This window comes from Neolamprologus multifasciatus, chromosome 19 (genome assembly GCF_963576455.1).
Source record: "Neolamprologus multifasciatus chromosome 19, fNeoMul1.2, whole genome shotgun sequence".
Taxonomy (NCBI): domain Eukaryota; kingdom Metazoa; phylum Chordata; class Actinopteri; order Cichliformes; family Cichlidae; genus Neolamprologus; species Neolamprologus multifasciatus.
Genome location: NC_140457.1, coordinates 25,544,914 through 25,557,418, shown reverse-complemented (window position 1 = coordinate 25,557,418; position 12,505 = coordinate 25,544,914). Strand labels below are relative to the sequence as shown.

General features: G+C 41.7%; 1 protein-coding gene across 4 annotated transcripts in view; it reads right to left on the bottom strand.

Annotated features, from left to right (window-relative positions):
- akap6 (A kinase (PRKA) anchor protein 6) overlaps positions 1-12,505 on the bottom strand; it is a 248,945-nt gene that overhangs the window by 170,157 nt on the left and 66,283 nt on the right. For all 4 annotated transcript variants that reach the window (XR_014871151.1, XM_085143172.1, XM_085143170.1 and 1 more), the window contains exons 7-10: positions 11,986-12,342; positions 11,428-11,568; positions 11,191-11,331; positions 10,832-11,092 (exon numbers count right to left, since the gene is read on the bottom strand). Coding sequence is in view for 3 of the 4 variants with exons in the window: in XM_085143172.1 (XP_084999298.1) it covers positions 10,832-11,092; positions 11,191-11,331; positions 11,428-11,568; positions 11,986-12,342 (900 nt within the window). In the remaining variant the exon portion in view is untranslated. The remainder of the gene's footprint in view (positions 1-10,831; positions 11,093-11,190; positions 11,332-11,427; positions 11,569-11,985; positions 12,343-12,505) is intronic.

The following is a 12,505-nucleotide window of genomic DNA, read 5'->3' as shown; positions in this document are numbered from 1 at the left end:
GAAGGACCACCCTTAACTGCCTTATTTTGTCTCGTGAGCTCGTCGGGGGAGAAGGCTGCACCTGCCTGTAACTCCACCACTCGGCCAGCTCTTATAACCTCATGTAACGGGTGAACGCATTTGTAAGTAACTGATTTGACATTCATGTCTGATGTATCTATATTTCAGCAGTCTGTAGCTTTAGCCCGACCACCACAGGCATAGTTGCTTCCACAGAGAAATCCACTACGAACACAACCCCGCACAGGTCAAACCGGAGCTGCGACCTGAATTTTATGTAGCCTGGATCCAATCGAACTACACAGAGCGTGCGAGCTACATCAAGCAAAGAGAGAGCGAGCTGAAAGTGATTTACATAAAACCGAAGACATACAGCAACTCCATAAAATTCATTCTTTCCACTCAGACCTTAAACATTACATCTGGAAAAACAGGTTTAACTGTGACTGCGGCTCATCAAGAAGACAATTCTAATATTTTATACATTGAGCGCTGTTTTCATATCTTTCACTGAGAGCTATCTGGAAAACTAATGGCAGAGCGAAGGAGGCTGTGGGGAGAAGGTAAATCTGATGGAAATTACTTGAGCTGCCACATCTGTGCACCCACGCTTTCACCTCGCCTACAAATCGCTGTAGCAAATCTATACGTGTGTGTCCTCATATGGAGATAGGTGTGTCTGCTTACTGTGATGATAAAATGTGCGAGCACGTTCTATTCCACAGTGATGTCTGTGTGTTGGTTTGCTATTATAGATATGTATAGTGTGTTTGTTAGTGTGAGAGAGCGTGTGTCTGCGTGTGAGTCTGTATGAGATGCAAACCTTGACCAAATGAGCAGCAGTATGTTAATTACAACCGTGACCCTTTAAAAAAGCACACACACACATCAATATGATTCTGTCCATCTCTCCACCGCTCGTTATTGAGGAGATATGGAAATCAAAAGTATTGATGAGAGGAGAGGAGGAGAGGAAGAATGGGAGAAGTAGGAAGGAGCAGATAGTTTAAGGAAAGGAAAGGGGTTGCATGGAGTGCAAAGCAAGATTCAAGAGTATTAAAAGAAGAGAACAAAGCAAAGGTTAGAGGAAAGGGATTGAAAGGTAAATGAGAAAAAGGAAAAGGGCAACGAAGAAGGAGGGCATCAGAGGATAAAAAGAACAGAGGTAAAGATCAATGAGAGAATTGCGAAAAGGAAAAGATGAGAAGAAAAGAAGCATGAGAACATGAGATGCGAAGAGAGGTAAACCATGAGAAGAAATGAGGTGAACTGAAGAGAAAAAGAGTGAGAAGGACAGAGGACGAACAGCGGCAGAGCGAGTATTGCTGGTTTGGATATCGACCAGCATGCACTGGGCTGCTTGCAGCTTCTTTGATGTCTCTAAACCAGTGAGGCTCCTGAGGGGCAGAAAGGCCTGCTGGGAGCTGAAACCCCTGATCTGATCCTCTGCCGCCTGGATAACTGCTCTGATATTATGCTTCATCTCTTCCTCCTGTGGTTCAGCTCTTCACCGCTGGATAATTACCGCTCAGCTGACGAGGCTTTCTGAAGGACGACGCTGATAGATTTGGACTCAAACTCCCGACAGATGATATTTGGCTTCGCTGATTAATATGTTAGAAGCAATAGCTCTGATTTTCCACCAGGAGCACAAAACAAACAAAACTCAAGATACAACTGATGCTAGTCCACAGAAATTAAGATTCGATACCAGTGTTCACATTTTTATGATCTTTCGAGTAGCAAGGAGAAATAAAAAACAGAAACAAAATGTTAGAGCAGCAGAGAAACACAATTTAGTTGCTGTGTTAAAGGATTTACTGCTGTGGAAATATTAAACGACTTCTAGCAGTCGTGTAAAACAGCAACAGTAACTTCAGCCAGTGCTTCATAACAACAATGACTGCTTAAGGTGGAGGTTGGGGTGGATGGATGGGTCAAAACCACCTTCTATGCCAATCACATTTTATAAATGTTATCACTTTTCTATAATGGACTTATAGAAACAGATGACCTACTGTATACTGTCTGGTCATTAGGCTGAGAAGACTACAGACTAAGCTCAAATGACTTAACTGTATAATTGACATTTTAACAACCCAAACATTGCTTGTATTTGTCTTGAAGGCCAGGTGAAACTTACTTCTCTTCTCTATATGCCACTGTTCATGGCCCTGGGCTGCACGGTTTGCAAGTGCATCCACGTACCTGGTTAAAATCCACACGAATGCTGCGACTCAAGGCTTTCTGGGTCGTGCACCACATACTTGAAGAAAACAGACATGCTAACCTTCATGGTAGCTCTTAGCTATAAGCTAATGACTTTGGATGACTGGCATCCTAGCTTAACAAAATTTCAGCACCTGGTGAAGGTAAAAACCAGAACAAAATATGAAATGATGACTTTTCTGAGCGGGGTTCCAAAAACATTTTGGGGGATTGAGGTGAGATGGATAATTTCCACAGCAGGCTACGTTATTAGATTGACTAACTCGAACACCAAACACTTTTCCACCGCTGCGCCAAAATTAAAGAACTCGAGGGGAGGAAATTTTGATTAGAGTTTCATTAAAATTATTTGTCATATAAAACATGGAACCTGCGCAGCTGATTTCTGAGGAATATTTGGACAGGACAGGACTGCAGCTGTCTCCACGGTACGTTAGGGTGGAATTTCATTTTGCCTTTTTAATTATTAGAAATTTGTCTATCTGTAGTGCACCTGGAAGGAAGGAAGGGAGGAAGGAAGGAAGAAGGAATGGAAAGGAAAGGAAAGGAAAGAAAGAAAGAAAGATGTCCAAATTAACAGAGAGTAAAAAGACGACTCTCACACCTGACTGCATCTCTAATATTGTCCCGGTAAAGCCCCGCCCACCACTGCCAGTTATCCAGCTCTCTGCTGCTGTGGAAATGGTTATCTAGTCAACAGCGGTGTTATAACCAGGCAAGCATTACAGGACCAAACTGGCCCACTAAAGTGTCCAATCTGCTCCACTGGATGAATGTTTAAGTATGAAAATCACATCATGGGAGTAGTTGTCCAATGTGTGAATTGAATCTCTAAAATATTTGTTGGCTCTTATTTATGTTTAATATTTATCTTCCACTCTGTCACTGCAGACTTAAAGCTAAACATCTGCCATATCAGCTTCATAGAGTAATTACTTTTAACTCTCAGAACAAAAACTTTTATTATATGTGGCTTAACTTAATTTTCATTCAAGAAAAAAACACTCAAGACCAACAACGACGGCCCTGCTGCTCATATTAATGACAATGTGCACATTTCATGGGTTTAAATCGAACAAAAGCGAGCGCTCGTGGGATACTCTGTCAGCCTGTAATATACTGCATTGTCTCCAATAATGAAAATGAGAACATGGCTTTCTAGCAATAAGCTGGCTTCTGTGGCAAATTTTACTACCTTGTGTCATAAACTCTTTAACGGAGGAATCTGCACTGATTGCTTTTACACGAGAAAAGGTCACAGTACAGATCAGCTACACACAAAATTATCTTTATGTTCCTCCTACAAGCCTAATTAGTATGTGCCGAATGTGCATTTTCTATCAGCTTTTAATCAGTGGCCGTGTGATAAAGTGTTCAGAATCAACATTACCAGGCTGCAAACAAATTTACTTCTGTCACTTTTTCCTTTACCTCCTCCTTACCCTGTTTATCTAAAGAAGCACAAAAGAAGAGAATAACACCCCTCCGCCTCATCATCCTCCACCTCTCTCTTATTTTCCTATCCTCTCTGCTGTCGGTGGGCGTCCCTGACCCCCCTGCTGGGCCAATCAGACGATTCTTGATGTGAGTCTGTTGTCTGTCTGTCTCCCACTGCTCGCAGATAGGCTGGCGTGCCGCAGAGCCTCCAAACACACAGACACCTCACACTGAGGACGCTGACGCTGGCCCAGGCGGTGCACACGATGTGATCACATGATGTATAGGACACCTATCTAACCAATGGGCTGTTTCTCCATCAGCTTTTCTATAGTTTTTCGTTTTTCTAAAGAATTTAAATCCACTTCACGTGTCGTGTCCCACACAGCGCAATTAGGAACTTTGGATTTCTGCGTATGTATCTCTCCTGCGTTGGTCTCATAAACTTTCAGGAAACAAGCCGCAGATTTACGTGATGCGGACACAAATTATGAGAGGATCGGTTCCGACATTACAAATGTTGAGGAGGTCAAGGTTGAGACAACAATGTCTAGACGGTCAAAGGCGGAAGGATAAAATATTCATGTCCAACAGTACGGAGAGAACAGAAACGAGGAGTGAAGCTCTGACGTGGGGAGGAGAAAGGAAAGATTGTGATTCAATGGAGTTACAGTCTAGTCAAAACAAATAATTTACTTTACAAAGTACAATTTTTTATGTTACTTCACTAGTACAAACCCATTGTGTGCAGAGGCATAACATGGGCTTCTATAATAAATACAGCCTGGTCATACACACTTCAACAGCTTAGCTTTCAAAAACAGGTTAATTAATGATCAATGTTTTGTTACACCTTTAAATTACTCGTAATTTGAATCTAGCTGTGTCTCCATGAGTTGCTCAGGTGTAATGCTTCTGGTGGAGCACCCTTCTTGTAACAAATTTCACCTAGCGACAGTCACCAACCTCCAGCAACAACTTGCCAAAAGATCTGGCAATACACGGTTTCCTCTTATAACTGGAGGTGGTAGAAAGGTCAGTAGTCAGAAGTCTTTACACCTTGTTTCTGTTGCTGCCGCCTTCTAGACCCGTGTTAGCAGAATTACAACAAGTAATATGGCCCGCTGTGAAGTTTAAAGAAGTTTATGCTTCACATTTGTGTGAGTGAAATTACAACATTTTATTATACTGAGTCAGTAGCAGATCAGATGGGGATCTGTTGCAACCAATCATGCTAACCTTAGCTGATCACTTAATGCTCCATTGTCCTGATCATCCAAAAACCCAACACAATAACGTGAGGCTGAAGCTTCAAAATGAATATACAGTGGAACCCCGACTTACGAAATTAATTCGTTCCAGAGGGTCTTTCGTAAGTCAAAATTTTTGTATGTCAAAGCACCTTTTTCCATCGCCTTTGGAGTGAGGCAATACTGGCTGAAGACGAAGTTCTTGGTGGAGGAGGAGGAGGCGGAGGTTGAAGAAAGCATACGTATGTGCCTTGAGGCGACATTTGTTGTGATTTGGCGCTATATAAATAAAATTGAATTGAATTGAATTGAATGTGTACATGTACATAACATTATGGAATTGAATTGAATTTTTTTTTAATTTTCTATTTTATCTACTTCGTTATGCGGGCATTTTGCCGTACCACGGGCAGAAATATTGCCGTTAAGTGCCTTCGTAACTTGAGTTTTTCGTTAAATGGGGTCTTCGTAAGCCGGGGTTCCACTGTACTCACTTAAACTGATCTGATCTATTAGTATTCAGCTCATACTCAATAATCAGAACATTCAACTAACCAACAAAGTGTTGCTTAGGTAAGCTTTTTTATGGTTCCTCTATGATTAAAAGAACTAAATCCATGAGGATAAAGGTAAATATCTGCCCCCTTCCTGTTATATTTTACTGACATTTCAGAGTTTCTACTCAGTTTGTCTCTGCTCTAATCAAATTTCCTCAACTCCACCTGCAAACACAACCATGAGCTTCTCCCCCGAGAGGACGAGAGGTGCCGGACGTATTATATTCATGTTCTGCTCCTGGATTTGACTCATTTCTGCTCCAACAGTGATCTTTCCACAGTTTCTCTTCCCTGGACGGATGATTTTTCATTCTATGTTAATCTGCTCGGTTGTATTCAGTAGAGACTCTTTGCAGAGAGACAGAATGTCACCCTCCACACTGAGACGCTCCTTCTCCTCTCTTCACTTCCTCAATTAGGCAGCTCATCCATCGCCATGATTACATGCTGCTAATTAAGCAGCTAATCAGCTAATTACCCAGGAGCAGAGAGGAGTGTGTGTGTGTGTGTGTGTGTGCTTATGTGTGTGTGGTTAACACAAGGTGTTCTGCAAGACAGCAGGGTATAATTCCTGATTCTGGGAGGATTTTTTTGTGTTTGTTTATTATGTTTTAATCCAAAATTATGAATCTTTGTTTATTTTTGTAACTCTCTGGAGTTGCATGTTTTTACTCAATGCTCTGCGCCGGGTGTTGTCTGAATGTGATTTTACAGAAAAGAAACGGTTTTGTTTTTTTTATTATTCCTTCCTGTTAGTAACATTCAGGGAAAGCCTGAATGCACCATGAGCTAAAGCAATGTTTTCTAATGTCAAGGCATTAAACACAATTCACCCTCTGACCATGAAACATTCCTCATACCCAAGCAGATCCTCACATACTCAGGGATGTGGGAAACATTACACCAATGTGGGACACTTTGAAATTACTAGTACACTGTGATTTGATTGCCATTTGTCTTCCTTTGAGTTAACACATGAGATTGAGCTTGATATTGATCATCCATTCATTCATTTTCTTGATCGCTTGACCAGCTTAGGGCCATTAAAAGGATGGAGCATCTCCCAGCTGTCATAAGTTGAGACACAGACTCACCAGTAGGGATGGGTATCGTTTAGGTTTTATCCGATACCGGTGCCAAACCGGTACTTTTGAAACGGTGCCGGTGCTTAAACGGTGCTTAAAGAATGGAGAACAAAAAATTGGTCCAAAAACCTCTCATGTTTAACTGTTTTTTTGTAAAAAGATAACAATGTTAGCCTTTTCTGCAGCTATGGGGCATATATGGTATCAATCTTGGCTGGAAGCAGTGCTTAAACAATGGAAAAAACACAAACTTTGTCCAAAAACCTCTCATGTTTAACTGTTTTCCACTTTTTCTTTGGTCATTTTAGCCTTTTTGGCCAGCGTGAAGGGAGTATCTGCCATCAAACAAGAAGACAGCCGCATGTAGCTATGATGGTGTTTGCTAGTTCACCTTACATGCATTAATTTAATAATGTGGTTAGCTCACTCAACGTAAATTACACACGAACAACATGAAGCTACTCACGCAGGGCTCTGGGTCCGATAACAGGCACCACACCCGCAGTAGATGTGCACGGTGTGAGGTCTCGCAGCGAGCTATCAAATACGGCGCATTTCTCGGCTTTAAAAAAAAAACCGCTATGAGTCGCCAGGTGTTTCATCGGATTTGAGGTGTTACCTCCTTTGAGTGTCACAGTATCAGCTTAAAGTACTTGTTGCAGGCTGCTGAGTTTACATATTTTGCTGTGAAGTACAGCCAGACTTTGACCGCTTCGCCTTGGGCTTTTTTAATCTGTAGCTCTGCTCTAAAAGAACGTACGTACCTGGACCCGCATACTATCCTCGGAAACGTAAAATGATTGGCTAGAATCTAAAGTGTATCACAGCTTAGGAAAAAAAAAGCACCGAAATGTGCGCTGCTTTTCAGTCTGGTTACTACCGTTTATGTCAGAACCGGTGCCATCGTGGCACCGGACACCGGTACCCATCCCTACTCACCAGTCTATTATTGGGGAAAAAAAAAAAACCCTATTTTGAATCACCAATTAAGGTAGCAGGCATGTAAACCCAGAGGAAACCAACAGTGGCAGATGCAAAGTGGATGCTGCAGACCAGGAGGTTCACTACAGCACCAGCGTTCTACCAAAGACTGACATCAAAAAAGGAAAAGCAAAAAAAGAGGGCAACTTTGACATTTCAACAGTCAAATCATCATTAATAGTCACTATTACGGCCAATCTGGCCAATTTGGTAACATGGAGGACAGAATTTAATGTGGGGAATGAATTTATAACCGTCCGGGTCACTGATCCCCATTTCCAAGGACATCCCCTCACACAGCTGACACTTTAATTCTCAGACTGATTCAAAAGGACCCTGACCATTCTCACTGTTAATCTTATTACAGCTGTCCAATTCTGTAGGTGGGCTTCTGACCTAGTGGGCTAGCACCAGATAAGATGGGCACGCTGAACTTCATTGATCCCTGAGGGGAAACTGAGATGTTACAGCAGCAAAGTAAAATGTTGCCTGGGGAGTCGAGGGTATTAAGAATTGTAATATTAAGGCAATAAAGGTGAGAGAGTGAAATAAACCTGAGTAAAATAAAACAATAAAGAAATATTAAAGGCGACAGAGCCACTTTATAGCACTAATTAAACAAGCAGCCATGATAGGAACTTATCCCCAGAGCTATTGGCATTTCACGATATTCAATATGACAGATATGACTGATTAGTTCACCAGGCAAACCTCATCAATAATCTGCCTGCCAATCAAACGTGACCTTTTGAAGTGAGGTGATGAATTAGCAGGGCCAGTGGACAATCCGATACTAGCCTTGCAATCCATCAAGGTAGCTTCATTGAAGGGGCAAAAGTGGATGTTGGACTGATTTTGTTTCAACTTGTCATCTTTTGTCTAAATGAAAGTGCAGAGACTATCTCACAGACTGGCAGTAAAAACCAGCTACAGCAGTGAAACAGGTTAGTTTAGCACCCTTGAGCCATTCTGTTGAGGTACAGGTAAAATCTACTTTGGAGTTGTTGTGTTATGCCCCGCCCACATCACAAGGAAGTCCTGGCCTATTCTTACTGATAACTGGCTGACGTTGTGGGTTCACTGAGCTCACTGTGACCTTCCAGATTGTAAGAGCTGGCCCAGATGACCTGTTCACTCTCTTGAACTTTATTTATTTTAGTTGTTTTTTTTAAAATTATACTTTATTTAAGTGAACATCTTATGCAGGCTGCCTCCCTGTCAGACACCTTGAGCCTGTTTATGGCATTGCTGAAAAAAGCAAGACCCTAAAAAAACATGTCAACTGGATGTTGGCATATGTTATGCACAAATCTGTAAATATCGTTTAGCATTAAAGGCGGCCTCAAAAATGTGCAAGTAACATATGCCTTATGCTCAAATACCCTTCCAGGTGCAGGTGCTTTTACACAGATTTTAAACTGAGTGCAGAAATGTTGATGCTTGTAATAAGATCAATAGTTAATTTTGTCATCTGCACAGTTTGCTATGGATGACTTATGTAAAATATGACTTACCATAATTTCTGCATTAGGCGCAGAAATTAAAATCCTTTAATTTTGTTTATTATTTTTTTATCGACAGTGCACCTTATAATCCGGTGCGCCTTATGTATGAATTCTGCTCGGCTTACTGACCTCGAACCGATTTTATTGATACACGGCGCTCAAAAATCTGTCAGAAAATGTTTTAGTACAACTTTGATATGCTACGAAGCCACACTGTTTGATGGATTGTCGAAGCATTATGGCTAATGTAGTCTCCTTCAGGTCCCAAAGTCAAACGAACACTGCAGCATCACTGAGAATTAAAAACTGTCTAAATTCTTTCACCTTTAATAAAATGATCAACGTTGCTGCTTTACCAGGTGTAACAATTGAGTTTAACATCCAGGCATCCATGAAAACAGAATTTATTAAATTTAACGGAGTTAGAAGTTAGCAGGAAGTTAGCTCGCTAGCTCCCTAAACATGATATAGCATGTTCTGACTGAGAGATTTTTGAAAAAACTAAAACGTACAGCTCTGCTGTCACTTCCAACATAAATGAAGACAGAAAACTAAACAGCTGTGACGTTTGTAGGGTTACTGAAGTTGGGCTAGCTGGTATATAATGTTGTGCTATTGATTGCTAGCGACACAGCTATGTTAGCATAACATAAACAGTGAAGCTGCAGGATGAACACTAACTTTTTTCCACTCAATAAAAGTTGGGTTCCCGATGGTTAGGGACAAGTTGATGATGTACTACGTGATCGGTAGCGACACAGCTATGTTAGCATAACATAAACACAGTGAAGCTGGAGGACGAATGCTAACTTTTTTCCACTCGATAAAAGTTAACGGGATGGTTCCCAAAGGTTAGGGACAAATGCAATCGCATGGCTGGATTCTGTAAACGGACTAAACTTCAGTCAGGAGAACAACTGAGATAATCCATCCACAATACGAGGTTAGTCATTAATATACTGCAACAACATGGGAATAGAGCATCTGCGAGAGAATTCAACATTAATGAATCAATGGTACAGAAGTGGAGGAAGCAAGAAGAATGAGTTGAGTAAAGTTTGACTTATCTGACTGCTTTGTCTCACTTAATGCACCTTATAATCCAAAAAATATGGTTGTAAAAGTATTACTGGAAGAAAATAGACTACACTTAAAGTCATGTGTGGGCGAGTCTCTGTACGTTCAGTGATGGAGGTTAAAAACATTGTCTGTGTGGACTGGTTAATAAGTCAGAATACTTTGCTCCAATAATTGCGATGATGATAAAATGTTAAAGAGTAAACCGCCCACGCGATCATAGAGCAAAATATCTCAAACAGAAATTAGTCAACATTCCTAAGAGTTGTTGTTTTGCTTACAGTATCTTCGGAAACATAGAAAACTGCATGGCGTCATCATCAAAAATGAAGACAAAGAAGGATTTCTCCTTAAGTAGCAGGAGAAATTCCACTGCAATGTAACTGTGCTGGCATAAATTACCACCCCAGACTTAAAAGTAATTACAGGTAGTAATTTTTAATAAGGAATATTACTGTTTTAATACAGTCAGAGGTGTAAAAAATGTATTGGATTGAGCATCAGAGGATACTTAGGAAGGTAAAAAATACCAAGCTGGTGCTCAGTGTGAAGCTGGATGTTTGCAGTAGAACAAAAATGAAATGAAGCTTCTAGGAAAGCTCATTTTCTTGGGATGAGAAATGCCCCCAAACTTAAATGACAGTAGAGGGAATGAGCTACATATGTATCAAAGCCTGAACACAGATAACGTGAAGACTAGATAGGAATACCTCAATCTTCTTCCAGATATCAGGGTCTTTGTCGTGACTCTGAATGTCGTCCAGCAGCTGCTGCACCAGAGACGCGCATTCACGCCCTCTCAACGGGGGCAGGGTCAGCGGAGGCTGATGCTCTGCTGACCTTCGCCCCTCATCTTCTTCAGACTGCAGGTCACTTAACGGGCCCGACTCGATGCTTTCGTCCAGGGAGGGTGCAACATCGCTCGAGGAACTGGGGCTAAAGCGGCCAAGCAGGTTTCGCCTGCGAGTAACCTGCAGGAGGATGCACAAGTCGACATTATTGGAACATTCGTTCAGCTTCAACAAGTATTTTTTGGGAGTTAAAACACACAAAGAAACTATTTTCATACCAGCGATGGCAGAGGAGAAGGAATGTCTTCCCCACTATCCACTACACTGCTCACATTGTCCCCGCTCTCTCCTACATCCCAGTCTGGGTTGAGCTCAGTCAAATCCCAATCATCCACATCCTGGGTAGAGCCACCTGGCCTCTGCAGTTAGATGTAAAAAGAGCAATAGTGGTTGCAGTTTAGATTACAATGATGGACAGTCAGACACAGTATTCAGGATCCTAGCTGTTAACTAACCAAGGGGACGGTCTGAGTCAGACTTTCTAGTTTCATAGCAAGCATTTCTGTTTTGCGGAGCTGAGCAGGGAGAGCCAGGAACTCTTCTGACCCATACCAGTGCTCCCTGTCTGGGCTGCCTTTGGATGAGACTTGGGGACCCTATCAGACAAGAAAGTAGGAAATAAACATACAGTGGGACATTGAGTATGTGCAATTGTTAAACTTCTGTACTTGCTAACCTCGTCTTCTGTTTTTGACCACATAGTTCCTGATCTCAGCTCTTATTTAAACTGAATACTTGCAGGTAAATTGTGATTAGTATAGTACTGCATGCTTGTGATTTGAGAAGACATCAACTACAAAAGTTTCCACTACTTTAAAACATGATAAATTAATCAAAATGAAAGAAATGAAAACGAATAGATGTCAATTTAGACTGACTTCAGATGGCAAATAACTCCAATTGATCTGAGAAAAATGCTACCACACACACAAACGCTCTGTAATATGCCTCTGTCCTTCTCTGTCTGCACAAAACACAAACTTTTCTCCTAAACAAAGGAAATAATCTCTCACCCTCTGACCCTTGTGCTTTACAATCCAGACCGCCGCCTTGCTACGAGGCGGTCGGGGGTCCGACTCCTCTCCTGATGCTTCCAAGTCTGAAGAGAGAGCTTGCTCCCTCATGGGAGAAGGCAAGGAGGAATCAGAGTCCCCCTCGCTATGTGTATGTGTCTCCTTCTGCATCCTCTCCATTTGATTTGATGTTTCATTCTGAGACTTCAGGTCCTGCAAAGGCAGGGGGGCGTCAGCGGTTGGTCTGGCCCCAGAGGAGCTCCTCTGGTCAGGCAGAAGCCTCTGTGCACTCCCACCTGAGCGTCCTCCGTATCTGGAGCTTGCATTTTTTCTACGTATGTTGCACCCATTCATCACCTGTAATGGAAATTTGAGTTAAAGATGACGTTTCTGAAGCTCTTTATGTTTACTGGGTACATATAGTGGAAGAGAATTAACATCAATAAAAAGTCATCTCTGTCTCAATAGGAAGAAATGCAAGATAAAACAGAAGAATGTGTGAGTTTAACAAGAGATCCTT